General features: G+C 40.2%; 1 protein-coding gene across 1 annotated transcript in view; it reads left to right on the top strand.

Annotated features, from left to right (window-relative positions):
• LOC126176830 (exportin-5) overlaps window positions 1-18,421 on the top strand; it is a 189,116-nt gene that overhangs the window by 57,815 nt on the left and 112,880 nt on the right. The window contains exon 6 of the mRNA XM_049924013.1: window positions 14,569-14,721. Coding sequence (XP_049779970.1) covers window positions 14,569-14,721 — 153 coding nt within the window. The remainder of the gene's footprint in view (window positions 1-14,568; window positions 14,722-18,421) is intronic.

Below are 18,421 nucleotides of genomic sequence, written 5' to 3'. Positions count from 1 at the left end.
GTTTTCTGAGCTCTACTCAATAGCCCTAACAACTGCTTGTGATGAAGCAAGCAGGGATATTTTTACTTCCTCTCTTGCTTTGCCATCTACCTCCTTAAAAGTCTCTCTCTCTCTCTCTCTCTCTCTCTCTCTCTCTCTCTCTCTCTCTTTTCCCCCTATTCCGATTACCATTAACATACGTGAATATAATCTGCATTTCCATAAAAGAAAAAGGTTGGCCCCCAGATTTAACAAATATAACACCAGACCTAATTTTGTGCTTAGTTTTAGGTATATAATTGATTTTCTAATTTATTTCGACTTCCAAGTTAATTCTTTCATTATGGGATGAAGTCAGTAATTGTTTCGCAACTTAAAATCTGTTGTTGACATTTAAACAAATATAAATTCTGTACTAATTATAAACATTTGGAAGATGAAATACTAGTAATCTTAAAGTATCTATTTGGCTATATTCAAAAACATGTTATCAAAGCCAGCCCTTAATTGATTCCAGAGTAATTAATTTCATGATTTAAACAAATAATTCGGCTTAACCCTTATAGTAGAAGAAACTGTTAAAAATATGGAATTTTTTGATGTAGTCAGTTAATTTAATGAGTTAAGTTTTAATTGTAATTTCTGTAGATGTAACTTCAAACAGGGTGTAACATCAGTACCTATTATTGTGAGGATATATAAGGGCCCGGTTTTCGGTCACGAGACAGTCAGTCCACGGCAGAGTTTCAGACGAGGAACCTGTGTTGGTTAGAACAAAAACAATGCATCAACTTAACAGTGAAATAAGTGTTACACCAATAGGCCGTGTGTTAACCAAATGACAGTGTCTGCTCCATATGTACCTGATTATTCTTCAAGATTTGTGAACTTTGTGGTTAGGTTTTACTGCTCGTAGATGTTCAACAGGGAACTATTGTAGCAGTATGTGGATGTTCACCTGCAAACTATTAATGAGGCTTATGGAAAGTTAAACAATAGTGCACTGGCCTTATGAAATGTGTATATGGGAGGGTTGTGGAAAGTGGAAGTAAAAGACTGTGAAACACAACTGAGCTAATTTCGGCTACATTTTTTACAGTAGTCAGTGTCCAAATTACAACCCCATTTTTCAGCCAGTTAGCAATGCAGTACATCGACACCGAGGACAACCGACAAATGAAGAAAGAAAATAGGCGGAACTGCCACTTGCTGTTTAATCACTTGAGTTTGCTCTCTCCTTTACAGAAGCTTTCAGGCACTTTAAAGGTCACCATTCAATTCATCCGTTTAAGTTGGCATAAATGCTTTTATTCTAAAAAATCTGGTCTTCTAATATAAGAAAAAATACTGTTGTGGTTGGTCTGAACCTCTCATGTAAGATAGTACCAGTTTCTGTTTTGTTTGCATGCAATAGTTAAGTGCTCATTCACTCTGTCTGCTACTCTACTCCTCCTGCTTTTACAGGAGTTAGTTGTGGAGTTCGCAGTACAGGCACAGTGCTTGCACTACTTGTGACAGGTGGTTCGTGCTCCTTTCGCATCACTCCCCACCCTGCAGCAGTGTTGGAGAGGATTTTGTATCTCAACATTTTTTCACAGAAGTCACTGTGACACACTCATTCTGACAAAATTAACATGAAATGAAAGGTAAAGCTCTTAGTCCAACCTTCTTTGCCATATAAAATTGTCCTTGTAATGGTCTTAGGTTGACAAGCAAAACTCAAGAATCCACTGCTGCTCACTCCAAAGCAACAAATGGTGCAAAGTCCTTGTCCGTGTTGGAGAAATCCAACAAAGGTGACCCAAACTTTTAACAGTGTACATTGGTATTTATGGTAGAAGCATCCCAATGAAAGTACACAGAATGACTTATTCAGTTTGAAGAGAACAGCCTCTAAACCTCCCAAATAGCTGTCACAAACAGTTATAAATTTCTGTTGAAAATGAGTAGCTATCTGTGAAATGTGACTACCCTTTATCAGAGAATTTAGTCTACCGAAATCAGCTCTGAGTACGGTGGTGTCGAGATATTAAACACTGGTAGTTCTACATAGAGCTGGTCCGCTCAATTGTGTGTCTTTTATGCAGTGGTTCTGTTCTGCTGTACCCATTGTTTTTACTGCCTTTTGATTGTCTCAGTTCTGTGTACAAGTGTCTGTTCACTTCACATAACTCAGTTTTGTCTGATACCAAAATAGCACTTCACATATAAAATATTACATCGAAAACTCCACATAATTCCTTTTGTCTACAACCTCTATCCTTATCTGATATTTCACATGTGGAGAAACATGTTTGGATTGTTTTTATGCATAGAACTTATTATTATTATTATTATTATTATTGTTATTATTATTATCTTCTTTCCTTTCTCAGACCTTAGGTCTGGTTAAAAATGGAAAGTGATGCGGACCTTGATCAAGTGTGACTTCCTTTTAACTGTATGGTATATGTTATATTGCATTTAGGAACTTTCGGGTGATTGAACATGTATCAATAATTACGGATTTCTGTAGTTGTATATATAAGTTTGGATGTAACTGTATTGCATTGATGTACTGGTGGATATTGTGTGGTATGACTCCTGTTGTTGATAGTATAATTGGTATAATGTCAACTTTATCCTGATGCCACATGTCCTTGACTTCCTCAGCCAGTTGGATGTATTTTTCAATTTTTTCTCCTGTTTTCTTTTGTATATTTGTTGTATTGGGTATGGATATTTCGATTAGTTGTGTTAATTTCTTCTTTTTATTGGTGAGTATGATGTCAGGTTTGTTATGTGGTGTTGTTTTATCTGTTATAATGGTTCTGTTCCAGTATAATTTGTATTCATCGTTCTCCAGTATATTTTGTGGTGCATACTTGTATGCGGGAACATGTTGTTTTATAAGTTTATGTTGTAAGGCAAGCTGTTGATGTATTATTTTTGCTACATTGTCATGTCTTCTGGGGTGTTCTGTATTTGCTAGTATTGTACATCCGCTTGAGATGTGATCTACTGTTTCTATTTGTTGTTTGCAAAGTCTGCATTTATCTGTTGTGGTATTGGGATCTTTAATAATATGTTTGCTGTAATATCTGGCGTTTACTGTTTGATCCTGTATTGCAATCATGAATCCTTCCGTCTCACTGTATATATTGCCTTTTCTTAGCCACATGTTGGATGCATCTTGATCGATGTGTGGCTGTGTTAGATGATACGGGTGCTTGCCATGTAGTGTTTTCTTTTTCCAATTTACTTTCTTCGTATCTGTTGATGTTATGTGATCTAAAGGGTTGTAGAAGTGGTTATGAAATTGCAGTGGTGTAGCCGATGTATTTATATGAGTGATTGCTTTGTGTATTTTGCTAGTTTCTGCTCATTCTATAAAGAATTTTCTTAAATTGTCTACCTGTCCATAATGTAGGTTTTTTATGTCGATAAATCCCCTTCCTCCTTCCTTTCTGCTTAATGTGAATCTTTCAGTTGCTGAATGTATGTGATGTATTCTATATATGTGGCATTGTGATCGTGTAAGTGTATTGAGTGCTTCTAGGTCTGTGTTACTCCATTTCACTACTCCAAATGAGTTGGTCAATATTGGTATAGCATAAGTATTTATAGCTTTTGTCTTGTTTCTTGCTTTCAATTCTGTTTTCAGTATTTTTGTTAGTCTTTGTCTATATTTTTCTTTTAGTTCTTCTTTAATATTTGTATTATTTATTCCTATTTTTTGTCTGTATCCTAGATATTTATAGGCATCTGTTTTTTCCATCGCTTCTATGCAGTCGCTGTGGTTATCCAATATGTAATCTTCTTGTTTAGTGTGTTTTCCCTTGACTATGCTATTTTTCTTACATTTGTCTGTTCGAAAAGCCATATTTATATCATTGCTGAATACTTCTGTTATCTTTAGTAATTGGTTGAGTTGTTGATTTGTTGCTGCCAGTAGTTCTAGATCATCCATGTATAGCAGATGTGTGATTTTGTGTGGGTATGTTCCAGTAATATTGTATCCATAATTTGTATTATTTAGCATGTTGGATAGTGGTTTCACAGCAAGGCAGAACCAGAAAGGACTTAATGAGTCTCCTTGGTACATTCCACGCTTAATCTGTATTGGCTGTGATGTGATATTATTTGAATTTTTTGGATATTAAGTGTGGTTTTCCAATTTTTCATTACTATGTTTAGGAACTGTATCAATTTAGGATCTACTTTGTATATTTCCAATATTTGTAGTAACCATCAGTGGGGTACACTATCAAAAGCTTTTTGGTAATCAATGTATGCATAGTGTAGCGACCTTTGTTTAGTTTTAGCTTGATATGTCACCTCTGCATCTATTATCAGTTGCTCTTTACATCCTCGTGCTCCTTTGCAACAGCCTTTTTGTTCTTCATTTATAATTTTGTTCTGTGTTGTTTGTGTCATTAATTTCTGTGTAATGACTGAAGTTAATATTTTGTATATTGTTGGTAGGCATGTTATGGGGCGATATTTAGCTGGGTTTGCTGTGTCTGCTTGGTCTTTAGGTTTCAGATAAGTTATTCCATGTGTAAGTGTATCAGGGAATGTGTATGGGTCTGCAATGAAACTGTTAAATAATTTATACCTAAAAACAAGGATGATGTGACTTACCAAATGAAAGTGCTGGCAGGTCGACAGACACACAAACGAACACAAACATACACACAAAATTCAAGCTTTCGCAACAAACTGTTGCCTCATCAGGAAAGAGGGAAGGAGAGGGAAGACGAAAGGATGTGGGTTTTAAGGGAGAGGGTAAGGAGTCATTCCAGTCCCGGGAGCGGAAAGACTTACCTTAGGGGGAAAAAAGGACGGGTATACACTCGCACACACACACATATCCATCCACACATATACAGACACAAGCAGACATATTTAAAGACAAAGAGTTTGGGCAGAGATGTCAGTCGAGGCAGAAGTGCAGAGGCAAAGATGTTGATGAATGACAGGTGAGGTATGAGTGGCGGAAATTTGAAATTAGCGGAGATTGAGGCCTGGTGGATAACGGGAAGAGAGGATGTATTGAAGAGCAAGTTCCCATCATCGGAGTTCGGATAGGTTGGTGTTAGTAGGAAGTATCCAGATAACCCGGACGGTGTAACACTGCGCCAAGATGTGCTGGTCGTGCACCAAGGCATGTTTAGCCACAGGGTGATCCTCATTACCAACAAACACTGTCTGCCTGTGTCCATTCATGCGAATGGACAGTTTGTTGCTGGTCATTCCCACATAGAATGCATCACAGTGTAGGCAGGTCAGTTGGTAGATCACGTGGGTGCTTTCACACGTGGCTCTGCCTTTGATTGTGTACACCTTCCGGGTTACAGGACTGGAGTAGGTGGTGGTGGGAGGGTGCATGGGACAGGTTTTACACAGGTTTACAATGGGCCGCCCCATTGTAGCTGGTTACCAAGCCCCCACAGAACGTATCTCTGCCTACGTAGATCAACACCTTCAACCCATTACATGCAGTCTCCCATCCTTCATCAAAGACACCAACCACTTTCTCGAACGCCTGGAATCCTTACCCAATCCGTTACCCCCAGAAACCATCCTTGTAACAATTGATGCCACTTCCTTATACACAAATATCCCGCACGTCCAGGGCCTCGCTGCGATGGAGCACTTCCTTTCACGCCGATCACCTGCCACCCTACCTAAAACATCTTTCCTCATTACCTTAGCCAGCTTCATCCTGACCCACAACTTCTTCACTTTTGAAAACCAGACATACCAACAATTAAAGGGAACAGCCATGGGTACCAGGATGGCCCCCTCGTACGCCAACCTATTCATGGGTCGCTTAGAGGAAGCCTTCTTGGTTACCCAGGCCTGCCAACCCAAAGTTTGGTACAGATTTATTGATGACATCTTCATGATCTGGACTCACAGTGAAGAAGAACTCCAGAATTTCCTCTCCAACCTCAACTCCTTTGGTTCCATCAGATTCACCTGGTCCTACTCCAAATCCCATGCCACTTTCCTTGATGTTGACCTTCACCTGTCCAATGGCCAGCTTCACACGTCCGTCCACATCAGACCCACCAACAAGCAACAGTACCTCCATTACAACAGCTGCCACCCATTCCACATCAAACGGTCCCTTCCCTACAGCCTAGGTCTTCGTGGCAAACGAATCTGCTCCAGTCCGGAATCCCTGAAGCATTACACCAACAACCTGACAACAGCTTTCGCATCCCGCAACTACCCTCCCGACCTGGTACAGAAGCAAATAACCACAGCCACTTCCTCATCCTCTCAAACCCAGAACCTCTCACAGAAGAACCACAAAAGTGCCCCACTTGTGACAGGATACTTTCCGGGACTGGATCAGATTCTGAATGTGGCTCTCCAGCAGGGATACGACTTCCTCAAATCCTGCCCTGAAATGAGATCCATCCTTCATGAAATCCTCCCCACTCCACCAAGAGTGTCTTTCCGCCGTCCACCTAACCTTCGTAACCTCTTAGTTCATCCCTATGAAATCCCCAAACCACCTTCCCTACCCTCTGGCTCCTACCCTTGTAACCGCCCCCGGTGTAAAACCTGTCCCATGCACCCTCCCACCACCACCTACTCCAGTCCTGTAACCCGTAAGGTGTACACAATCAAAGGCAGAGCCACGTGTGAAAGCACCCACGTGATCTACCAACTGACCTGCCTACACTGTGATGCATTCTATGTGGGAATGACCAGCAACAAACTGTCCATTCGCATGAATGGACACAGGCAGACAGTGTTTGTTGGTAATGAGGATCACCCTGTGGCTAAACATGCCTTGGTGCACGACCAGCACATCTTGGCGCAGTGTTACACCGTCCGGGTTATCTGGATACTTCCTACTAACACCAACCTATCCGAACTCCGGAGATGGGAACTTGCTCTTCAATACATCCTCTCTTCCCGTTATCCACCAGGCCTCAATCTCCGCTAATTTCAAATTTCCGCCACTCATACCTCACCTGTCATTCATCAACATCCTTGCCTCTGCACTTCTGCCTCGACTGACATCTCTGCCCAAACTCTTTGTCTTTAAATATGTCTGCCTGTGTCTGTATATGTGTGGATGGATATGTGTGTGTGTGCGAGTGTATACCCGTCCTTTTTTCCCTCTAAGGTAAGTCTTTCCGCTCCCGGGACTGGAATGACTCCTTACCCTCTCCCTTAAAACCCACATCCTTTCGTCTTCCCTCTCCTTCCCTCTTTCCTGATGAGGCAACAGTTTGTTGCGAAAGCTTGAATTTTGTGTGTATGTTTGTGTTCGTTTGTGTGTCTGTCGACCTGCCAGCACTTTCATTTGGTAAGTCACATCATCCTTGTTTTTAGGTATATTTTTCCTTCGTGGAATGTTTCCTTCTATTATAACCATATTGTTAAATAATTTAGTTAGATGTGAATGTGTTGAGGTGAATTTCTTTAGCCAGAAATTTGCTATTTTATCTTTTCCAGGGGCTTTCCAATTGTGAGTAGAATTAATTGCTTGGGTGATTTCATGTTGCAAAATTATCACTTCAGGCATTTGTGATATCATCTTGTATGTATCTGTTTCTGCTTGTATCCACCGTGCATGCCTGTTATGTTGTACCGGGTTTGACCATATGTTGCTCCAGAAGTGTTCCATGTCTGTTATGTTTGGTGGATTGTCTATTTTAATGTGTGTGTTATCTATTGTCTGGTAAAATTTCTTTTGGTTTTTGTTGAATGTTTGGTTTTGTTTCCTTCTATTTTCACTTTTTTTGTATCTTCTAAGTAGTTTGGCCAATGCTTGTAATTTCTGCTTCTTTTCATCTAATTGCTCTATCACTTCTTGTTGTGAGATTTTTACCTAACCTTTTTCGTTTTTTTTCTGACATTTCATTTCTTATAAATTGTGTTAGCTGTTCTCAGTTTTTCTATTCTGATCTGTAGCCTGTGTTGCCATGCTGGTTTTGTGGGTTTCTTCTGTGTGTTGGTTGATTCTGATCTCTGCAGAGTGTGTATATTTAGTGTAGTGAGTGCTCCTATATAAGCCAGTAGTTTTAACTCTTCCATAGTTGTGTTTTCATTTATTTTGTTGTGTATGATTGTGTCCCCCCCCCCCCCCCCCCCCCCCCTCCCCATGAACCATGGACCTTGCCGTTGGTGGGGAGGCTTGCATGCCTCAGCGATACAGATAGCCGTACCGTAGGTACAACCACAACGGAGGGGTATCTGTTGAGAGGCCAGACAAACGTGTGGTTCCTGAAGAGGGGCAGCAGCCTTTTCAGTAGTTGCAAGTGCAACAGTCTGGATGATTGACTGATCTGGCCTTGTAACAATAACCAAAACGGCCTTGCTGTGCTGGTACTGCGAACGGCTGAAAGCAAGAGGAAACTACGGCCGTAATTTTTCCCGAGGGCATGCAGCTTTACTGTATGATTAAATGATGATGGCGTCCTCTTGGGTAAAATATTCCGGAGGTAAAATGGTCCCCCATTCGGATCTCCGGGCGGGGACTACTCAAGAGGATGTCGTTATCAGGAGAAAGAAAACTGGCGTTCTACGGATCGGAGCGTGGAATGTCAGATCCCTTCATCGGGCAGGTAGGTTAGAAAATTTAAAAAGGGAAATGGATAGGTTAAAGTTAGATATAGTGGGAATTAGTGAAGTTCGGTGGCAGGAGGAACAAGACTTTTGGTCAGGCGAATACAGGGTTATAAATACAAAGTCAAATAGGGGTAATGCAGGAGTAGGTTTAATAATGAATAGGAAAATAGGAATGCGGGTAAGCTACTACAAACAGCATAGTGAACGCATTATTGTGGCCAAGATAGATACGAAGCCCACACCTACTACAGTAGTACAAGTTTATATGCCAACTAGCTCTGCAGATGATGAAGAAATTGAGGAAATGTATGATGAAATAAAAGAAATTATTCAGATAGTGAAGGGAGATGAAAATTTAATAGTCATGGGTGACTGGAATTCGAGTGTAGGAAAAGGGAGAGAAGGAAACGTAGTAGGTGAATATGGATTGGGGCTAAGAAATGAAAGAGGAAGCCGCCTGGTAGAATTTTGCACAGAGCACAACTTAATCGTAGCTAACACTTGGTTTAAGAATCATGATAGAAGGTTGTATACGTGGAAGAACCCTGGAGATACTAAAAGGTATCAGATAGATTATATAATGGTAAGACAGAGATTTAGGAACCAGGTTTTAAATTGTAAGACATTTCCAGGGGCAGATATGGACTCTGACCACAATCTATTGGTTATGACCTGTAGATTAAAACTGAAGAAACTGCAAAAAGGTGGGAATTTAAGGAGATGGGACCTGGATAAACTGAAAGAACCAGAGGTTGTACAGAGTTTCAGGGAGTGCATAAGGGAACAATTGACAGGAATGGGGGAAAGAAATACAGTAGAAGAAGAATGGGTAGCTTTGAGGGATGAAGTAGTGAAGGCAGCAGAGGATCAAGTAGGTAAAAAGACGAGGGCTAGAAGAAATCCTTGGGTAACAGAAGAAATATTGAATTTAATTGATGAAAGGAGAAAATATAAAAATGCAGTAAATGAAGCAGGCAAAAAGGAATACAAACGTCTCAAAAATGAGATCGACAGGAAGTGCAAAATGGCTAAGCAGGGATGGCTAGAGGACAAATGTAAAGATGTAGAGGCTTATCTCACTAGGGGTAAGATAGATACTGCCTACAGGAAAATTAAAGAGACCTTTGGAGACAAGAGAACCACTTGTATGAACATCAAGAGCTCAGATGGAAACCCAGTTCTAAGCAAAGAAGGGAAAGCAGAAAGGTGGAAGGAGTATATAGAGGGTCTATATAAGGGCGATGCACTTGAGGACAATATTATGGAAATGGAAGAGGATGTAGATAAAGATGAAATGGGAGATACGATACTGTGTGAAGAGTTTGACAGAGCACTGAAAGACCTGAGTCGAAACAAGGCCCCCGGAGTAGACAACATTCCATTGGAACTACTGACGGCCTTGGGAGAGCCAGTCCTGACAAAACTCTACCATCTGGTGAGCAAGATGTATGAAACAGGCGAAATACCCTCAGACTTCAAGAAGAATATAATAATTCCAATCCCAAAGAAAGCAGGTGTTGACAGATGTGAAAATTACCGAACTATCAGTTTAATAAGCCACAGCTGCAAAGTACTGACACGAATTCTTTACAGACGAATGGAAAAACTAGTAGAAGCCGAGCTCGGGGAAGATCAGTTTGGATTCCGTAGAAATACTGGAACACGTGAGGCAATACTGACCTTATGACTTATCGTAGAAGAAAGATTAAGAAAAGGCAAACCTACGTTTCTAGCATTTGTAGACTTAGAGAAAGCTTTTGACAATGTTGACTGGAATACTCTCTTTCAAATTCTAAAGGTGGCAGGGGTAAAATACAGGGAGCGAAAGGCTATTTACAATTTGTACAGAAACCAGATGGCAGTTATAAGAGTCGAGGGGCATGAAAAGGAAGCAGTGGTTGGGAAGGGAGTGAGACAGGGTTGTAGCCTATCCCCGATGTTATTCAATCTGTATATTGAGCAAGCAGTGAAGGAAACAAAAGAAAAATTTGGAGTTGGAATTAAAATCCATGGAGAAGAAATAAAAACTTTGAGGTTCGCCGATGACATTGTAATTCTGTCAGAGACAGCAAAGGACTTGGTAGAGCATTTGAACGGAATGCATGGTGTCTTGAAGGGAGGATATAAGATGAACATCAACAAAAGCAAAACGAGGATAATGGAATGTAGTCGAATTAAGTCGGGTGATGTTGAGGGTATTAGATTAGGAAATGAGACACTTAAAGTAGTAAAGGAGTTTTGCTATTTGGGGAGCAAAATAACTGATGATGGTCGATGTAGAGAGGATATAAAATGTAGACTGGCAATGGCAAGGAAAGCGTTTCTGAGGAAGAGAAATTTGTTAACATCGAGTATAGATTTAAGTGTCAGGAAGTCATTTCTGAAAGTATTTGTATGGAGTGTAGCCATGTATGGAAGTGAAACATGGACGGTAAATAGTTTGGACAAGAAGGGAATAGAATCTTTTGAAATGTGGTGCTACAGAAGAATGCTGAAGATTAGATGGGTAGATCACGTAACTAATGAGGAGGTATTGACTAGGATTGGGGAGAAGAGAAGTTTGTGGCACAACTTGACCAGAAGAAGGGATCGGTTGGTAGGACATGTTCTGAGGCATCAAGGGATCACCAATTTAGTATTGGAGGGCAGCGTGGAGGGTAAAAATCATAGAGGGAGACAAAGAGATGAATACACTAAGCAGATTCAGAAGGATGTAGGTTGCAGTAGGTACTGGGAGATGAAGAAGCTTGCACAGGATAGAGTAGCATGGAGAGCTGCATCAAACCAGTCTCAGGACTGAAGACCACAACAACAACATGATTGTGTTGATAGTTTTTATTGTTGTTTCGACCTGTGGGTTATTTGGCGGTCTATGCAAGAATGGTCTAATGTCTGTATTTGTGTCTTTGTATTCTATATATGTCAGCTGAAATTTTTCTTCTATATCTAACATGTGTGTTACTTCGTGTTCTATTTGTGCTTGTTCTGGTGCCTGTCTTAAGATTTCGTTTTCCTCTGATTGTTTAATTGATGCGTGTTGTTCTTTGTTTGTTTGCTCCTGGATGTTTGAGTCCATTACTGTATTTTCTTCTTCTTCTGATTGCACATTATTTTGTTCCAGTATTTGTTGTACTTGTTGTTTGATGTTTTCTAATTCTGACTGGGGTATCCTGTTATTTTTGATTATTACACGGATCTGATCAGCTAGTCGTTGTTCTGTTAAAAATTTTAATTCTGGGTATCTGGTAATAAATGTTGTGCATACTTGTGATCTGTATCCAGTTGTGTTGGTTCCTAGGTTTGTTGCTTGGTAATAACAGAATATGAGGTGTCGATTAACTTCATCTGACCATCTCATCCTCTGTCTTTGTTTTCCTTCTAGGGTGGTTGCAGGAAGCATATCCTGCAAAACACCTCTATTTGGATTTGAATGATTTTCCAGTTGGCTAGCAGTGTCGTTACCATTGTGGGCGGGCATAGGGTTCAAGCGTCGTCCCCGACCATGAAGGCGCTTGTCCGAGGCTTCTTTAGTTCTGTCCTGAACCAACTAATAACACTAAAAGGGGGGTTAGCCCTATTAGTGGTTTGTTCTTTTCGTCGTCTTTTATGACTGGCAGAACATACCGGAGGCCTATTCTTTTCCCGGGCCTCCACGGGTTTTATTATTATTATTATTATTATTATTATTATTGTTATTATTATTTGGTGTTGTCCTTGTGGAAAATGTCTTTGAGAAGTTTCTTACTTTAAGAAAAAATGCTGTCCTCCTACAAAAATGGCAGCTTTTGTATCTTGTACCTCCCAGGACAAATTAATTGCTTTGTTTTGTGACAGTGATTTTATTTTCATTGGATACCTCCTTTAAAAAAAATGACTCACAGCCAGTTGACAGATTGAAAATACTAAAATTTTCTCATATATGTTCTTGAAGTTTCTTAAAAATATGGAAAATGGTATAGCTTAATGGTCAACAGGTTAACACGTTAGTGAACTGGATATACCAATGCAGAAATTACCGTATTTACTCGAATCTAAGCCGCACTTTTTTTCCGGTATTTGTACTCAAAAAAACCGCCTGCGGCTTAGAATTGAGTGCAAAGCACCGGGAGCTCTGAAAAATGTTGGTAGGTGCCACCACAACTAACTTCTGCTGTTGAATATATGTAGCGCTACACAGGCATGCTTTGCAGGCACAAAGATTAATACTGGCGCCAAAAGTCTGTGTCAGTAAATAAATTTAAAAAAAGGTGGAAGATGAGCTTTTTTCTCCGCCCCGAGTTTCGACCACTGCTTTTTCATACATTATCCAACGAAGTAAATACAAATTCCGTATTGTTCATCTTCGAATGTAGCAGCATTTCAGTGTACTATGAAAATCCGACTGGCAAGACTGTTTGGGATGTTTGTCAATATGGCCAACTCTACATTCTGAATTTTTTCCTACCTGTGAGAAGAGATGGTTGCTAATAGGAACTTTTGTAAATTGTGAATCACATGCAGTATTCTCTTCACCATAAGAATAATAAGAGTATAAACATTTTGCCATGTATTGTTTTGTGTTTGCAGCTGTCTCATTTAAAACCTGTCTGCCTAACAAACTACGAAACTAGAGTGAGACAACAGCAAACGCGGAAGAATATACATATCATGTCATGTTTATATTCGTATTATTCTTATGTCTAATAGTGATACAGTCAGAAATGAAGCACGGCAATGGACTAGATTTTTAAATCTAAGATGACTCTTATTTCTGTGCAGAATGTAATGTACTAAAGTGGCGCCTGCAAAGATTTTCAAACGGAGAAAAATTTTCGCTACACACTCGTTCAGAACATCTTCTATCATACACAGTCTGTTACTTGGTTCTTGTTGATCATTATCAAAGAAAGCAGCAGTGTAAGTAACAACAAATTTTTATTTAGTAAGTCTATGACAAATAGCAGTCTTTTGCCATTGTTTCGCTAATGAGACGACTCCTCTTTTTTTTTTTTTTAAAAAAAAAAAAAAAAAAAAAATGTAAGCGGTGGTAGGGCACATAAAAGCAAGCCATGCCGTGAGCGGCGACAGGCCGTAAACACTCATTATCAGAATGCGACAAACAATGCATGACACAGTACAATAATGCATTTTCAGCTTAGAGTGACGTAAACACCTATAACAAAGAGAACGGCACTGAGCAGATCAAAGAAAAATAAGCAATCAATTCAAACCAGACGAAGCACGTGAAAAAGGAGGGGTACCCGTATAAATATGGACGGAGCGCCTGACGCATAGCAATGGCTACCAGGTAAAGCTTAATTGCTAAGCTTACTATGCGAACCAAACTACTGTAGCTGTATCGTCATTCATTCGACGTAAATTGTATCTCATATTAAAATGGACCAACTTTGTTTCGATTTGGAGGTGCGGCCTAAAACTGTTCTCTCCCCTTGAATTTCGAGTCTCAAATTTTAGGTGCGGCTTAGATTTGGGAAAATTTTTTTCTTTGATTTCGAGTCTTCTTTTTCAGGTGCGGCTTCGATTCGAGTGCGGCTTAGATTCGAGTAAATACGGTATCAGAAACTTATCCCCATCAGAAAAACTTTGTTTTATTCTTGAAAACAACTATAGCTTGTCAGATTAGTTTTCTTTGTAAGAAATAAAACAATTAATTCTTTGTAATACATTTTAAGCTAATAATTTTTTGCATGACCTTTTACCTCAAATAGTTTCTAACATCAGCTTCTGTAGCATTTAGTCCCATATTTTACAATAAAGTGTCATCTTTTGCAACAGTTGTTACTAACTGAGGAAAATTAAAAGGTTGTCATCCCTACTAAGAGAAGTAGAAAGTGAACATACAGTTTGACATTTTTATGTAGATGAGTTTGAGGAAGAAATTGTATTTGCTTCCAGTTGTGTTTGTGTGTGGGTTACGGGTGCTCATCGATGAGGTTATCAGTGAACTTGTAATTTTGTGTATCAAAATTTGGTTCTGATAACTAGAGTTTTATTCATTATCTTCTTTATTAGATCGTCAACCGCAAAGGACGTGTAGAGGAACGCAAACCCCTTCTGATACTCTTCAGTGAGGACGCCATGAGTTGTATATTCAAAGCGGCCGGTGTTGCCTCATGTAAGCCACTGGATGAACAGCATTATATGTTTCTGAAGAAACTGACACAGGTACATTAGAGGTATAATTCATTGACTGTTTTTGGTTGTATTTTTGTAATAAAAACTGTACTGTTGTTTTTATAGGGCATATCAGGGATATGCAGTTTGGCTTCCTGGCCAGTTACTTCCTTAATCTAACTCACTAGTATAAAGAGTCAACACACTTTCACAACTTTTATTGTTGTTGTTTTTGGTAGATAGCTGCATGTGTACATTTGTAAGTCTCAATTTGTGGAGGAACAACACAACTGATTTTCCTCATGCCAGTTGCTGATTTGCAGGGAAACATTCTTTAGATAAATGCTCACATAAAGAATGTAAGATAACATATATTGGTTTGAAATTGCGAGTGAGAGAGGAGGCCACATGAGAGAAATCTGTTTTTGTTATCAGTGTATTAAAATTTGTGTCTCATAGCCATAAATCAGGTCCAAAAATGCAGAAAAGTTGATGCAAAGTGTGCAAAAGGCCATCCAGCACTAGGTAAATTCCATGGATTAAGTGGCTTTGTTCTTATTATGTGCATGTCTTGATATAACATAAGAAAACATTGTACACAGCAGAGAACATATGGGGAACTTTTTCAGCAGTGTGTGTGTTATATAGTTCAATCAATAAATTTCAGTTATGCTTTGAATTTTGAAAGAAAATTAAAAACATATTCAAATGAATACATTAAACAGCCATGAAACTCGCAGCAACCCTCCATATCCAGTGCTATAATAATTGATTTCCATTTCCACTCTAAAAGTTTAATTTTCAAAATTTAATGCTATCCACTTGGACAATAATTTTCATAGCATGTAACTTTGTCAGCATAATTTATGGAGTATAGCCTTATATGGAAGTGAAAACTGGACAATAAACAGTGCAGACAAGGAGAGATTAGAAGCTTTTGAAACAAGGTGCTCCAGAAGAGTGCTGAAGATTAAATACCTAGATCAGATAATAAGAATGATGTACTGTAATGAATGTGAGAGAACAAAAATGTATGCCACAGCATTAGTAAAACAAGGGATAGTTTGGTAGGATATATCCTGAGGTATTAAGGAGTAGTTAATTTGGTAATGGAGGCTTTAGTGTCCCCCCAGCAGACATCACGATGGGGGCAGACAAGTTGGCATGGGTAGTGCAGCAGGATAATGCAGAAACCTGCCATAGAGGAAGCACACCACACATGGTATGGGCAGACCCACTGGCTGACGTGTTTACTTACAGTGAGCAATAGGCCAGGGGGAAGGGAGGGGAGGGCAACAGTGCTTATTCGGAGTTCGTCCACTGTGGACCTCACCTAGTGTATCATGCCGTGTGTTGTGCTGAGTTCTTATTTGTTAGTCGTCCGTGCCAGCCGCATAGCGAGTTCTCCTTGTGCTTGTCTCTATGTGGGTTTGGTTTGGATTAGTCCACAGATGCGAGAGAAATACCTGCACTGGTTCTTGCTGCACTCCCGTGTAAGGTGTATGGTCAATCCAGTTTATAAGGATGTTTTGTTGTTGCCCAGGAGCACAGGTTTTTATGAAGTCTCCAAAAGTTAGAGCCCCCCAACTGATCCCGAGAAACTTCCCTTTGATAAGATTTGTTTGTTGCTTGTGCAGTATTTTTGACATCAAACTCGTGTGGCGGTGGTTCGGTTGCAGTCTAACTAGCACTACAAATGCCCAGGGCAGTTGTATGCGGATTGGATCACTGATTTGCACCACCTCTTGCACAAGTGTTGTTTCAAGTGTCCCAGGTGTACTACCTCTTACGCAGGCTCGCTAATTTGAGATGTGATTGTGAAGTTAGGGCATTGATCTTGTCTGATCCTTCTTTAGTCGACATTGCCCAAATCTCATGAGCTTACAGCAGTGGTGCCAAGGGACGTCGTTTCTGACATTTGGAAGAGGTTGTGCATGGTAAACCCCCCCCTCCTCAGTGGCCTCACAGGATACCGCAGGTGGTCTTGCCACCCACCAAGTCACCGTGTTTTGCCATTGTTGATGATGCTGGTGCATTGGTGTTGCAGTGCCTCTCCTTGCCCGTGACTAGCTCCGTGGATTTGTGCCACCCACAGCATCATAATTCATGCCAGTGGCTCTTTTCGAGTCTTCTGCATAGTTATTCCAATCATAGGACGAGCTAGCAGTCCTGCCCCAATTGTCATTTGTTGCATGTTCACCACAACTGCCCGCAGTGTTTTCACTGGGCTCTGGAGCAGCCTCCGATGCCCCGTACGTGGTGCCTTGACCTATTTTGCTGATGTTAATAGTGGATGGGCAGCCGGTAGAATTTGATGTAGGTATGGTAGTGTTGGTCAGACTAATTAACTGAAATGCATATAGGCTCTTGGGGTGCCTAGAGTTGCAATGGCCGCTCCATCACGTTGTGTCTTCTAGATAACAGTGCATTCCTTTTTGGGGACAATTCTCTGTCTGTGCATTATAAGGATGTGGCATGGCAACTTACCTTGTTGGTGGTCAGTCACTGTTGGCACAAAATATCTTTGGGCTCAACACATTTTATGGTTTTGGTTTCCAGATCATTGATGAAGTGCTTTTAGTGTCTCAATTTGTTCCTTTTCACAATTTGGTCTCTTTACTGCTGTCCCTCAGCTCACCATTTGAGAATACCTTGGACCAAGCAGAAAATTTCAAGGCACATGTTTCTCGTAAGCCATTGGCAATACACAAATTTAACCAACTTTGATTCCATAAGGAACTGTTGTGCACAATGACTGTAGGCTATAAGGAACGATAGGCACACAGAAATCAGTCACGACCCCATTAGTTTTGATTATTCTTGCATGTCTACATTTTAGCCATAAGTAGCCATCTTCAGTGCATTTGATTTGCAATCCACATACATGATTCCTTCTGCCGATACACCAGTAAGATTGTGTGGTGCCATGTACTGCCATGAGTTTGTTGGATTGTAACTCGGATGCACTGAAGATGCCTATTTATAGCAGAAATCTAGATGTGGAAGAGTACTAAAAACTAACAGGATTGCAACTGATTGCTGTGTGCCTCTCCGTCCTTTTATCCAAATTTTGTCTTCCCCGCCCCATTCCCTTCACTATGCGTGACAAGGTAGGGGCTCAGTTGCAGTGTTGACTGGATCAGGGCATCATTTCTCCTGTTTTGTCGAGTCAGTGGGCCACCCCTTTGGTGGTGATTCAGAAGCTCGATGGTGCCGTGTGCCTTTGCAGTGATTTTAAACAGATGGTCAATGCGTGATGTGTCACAGACTTGTATCCCTTTCTGCAGCAGGCACAGTTGTTAGCGAAGTTGTTGGGAGGACAGTATTTTTCCCCGCTTCATCTACATCTGCATGGATACTCTGCAAATCATACGTAAGTGCCTGGCAGAGAGTTCATCGAACCACATTCACAATAATTCTCTATTATTCCACTCTCGAACAGTGCATAAAAGAAATGAACACCTATATCTTTCCATGTGAGCTCCGATTTCCCTTATTTTCTTATGATGGTCATTTCTCCCTATGTAGGTCGGTGTCAACAAAATATTTTCGTATTCGGAAGAGAAAGTTGCTGATTGAAATTTTGTGAGAAGATTCTGCTGCAACGAAAAATGCCGTTATTTGAATGCTGTCCGTCCCAAATCCTGTGTCATGTCCGTGACACTCTCTCCCCTATTTTGTGATAATACAAAATATGCTTATCTTCTTTGAACTTTCTCGATGTACTCTGTTAATCCTATCTGATAAGGAT

This window comes from Schistocerca cancellata, chromosome 3, assembly GCF_023864275.1.
Source record: "Schistocerca cancellata isolate TAMUIC-IGC-003103 chromosome 3, iqSchCanc2.1, whole genome shotgun sequence".
Classification (NCBI taxonomy): Eukaryota; Metazoa; Arthropoda; class Insecta; order Orthoptera; family Acrididae; genus Schistocerca; species Schistocerca cancellata.
Note: the sequence above shows the minus strand (reverse complement) of the source record. Positions and strands in the feature narration are given on the sequence as shown.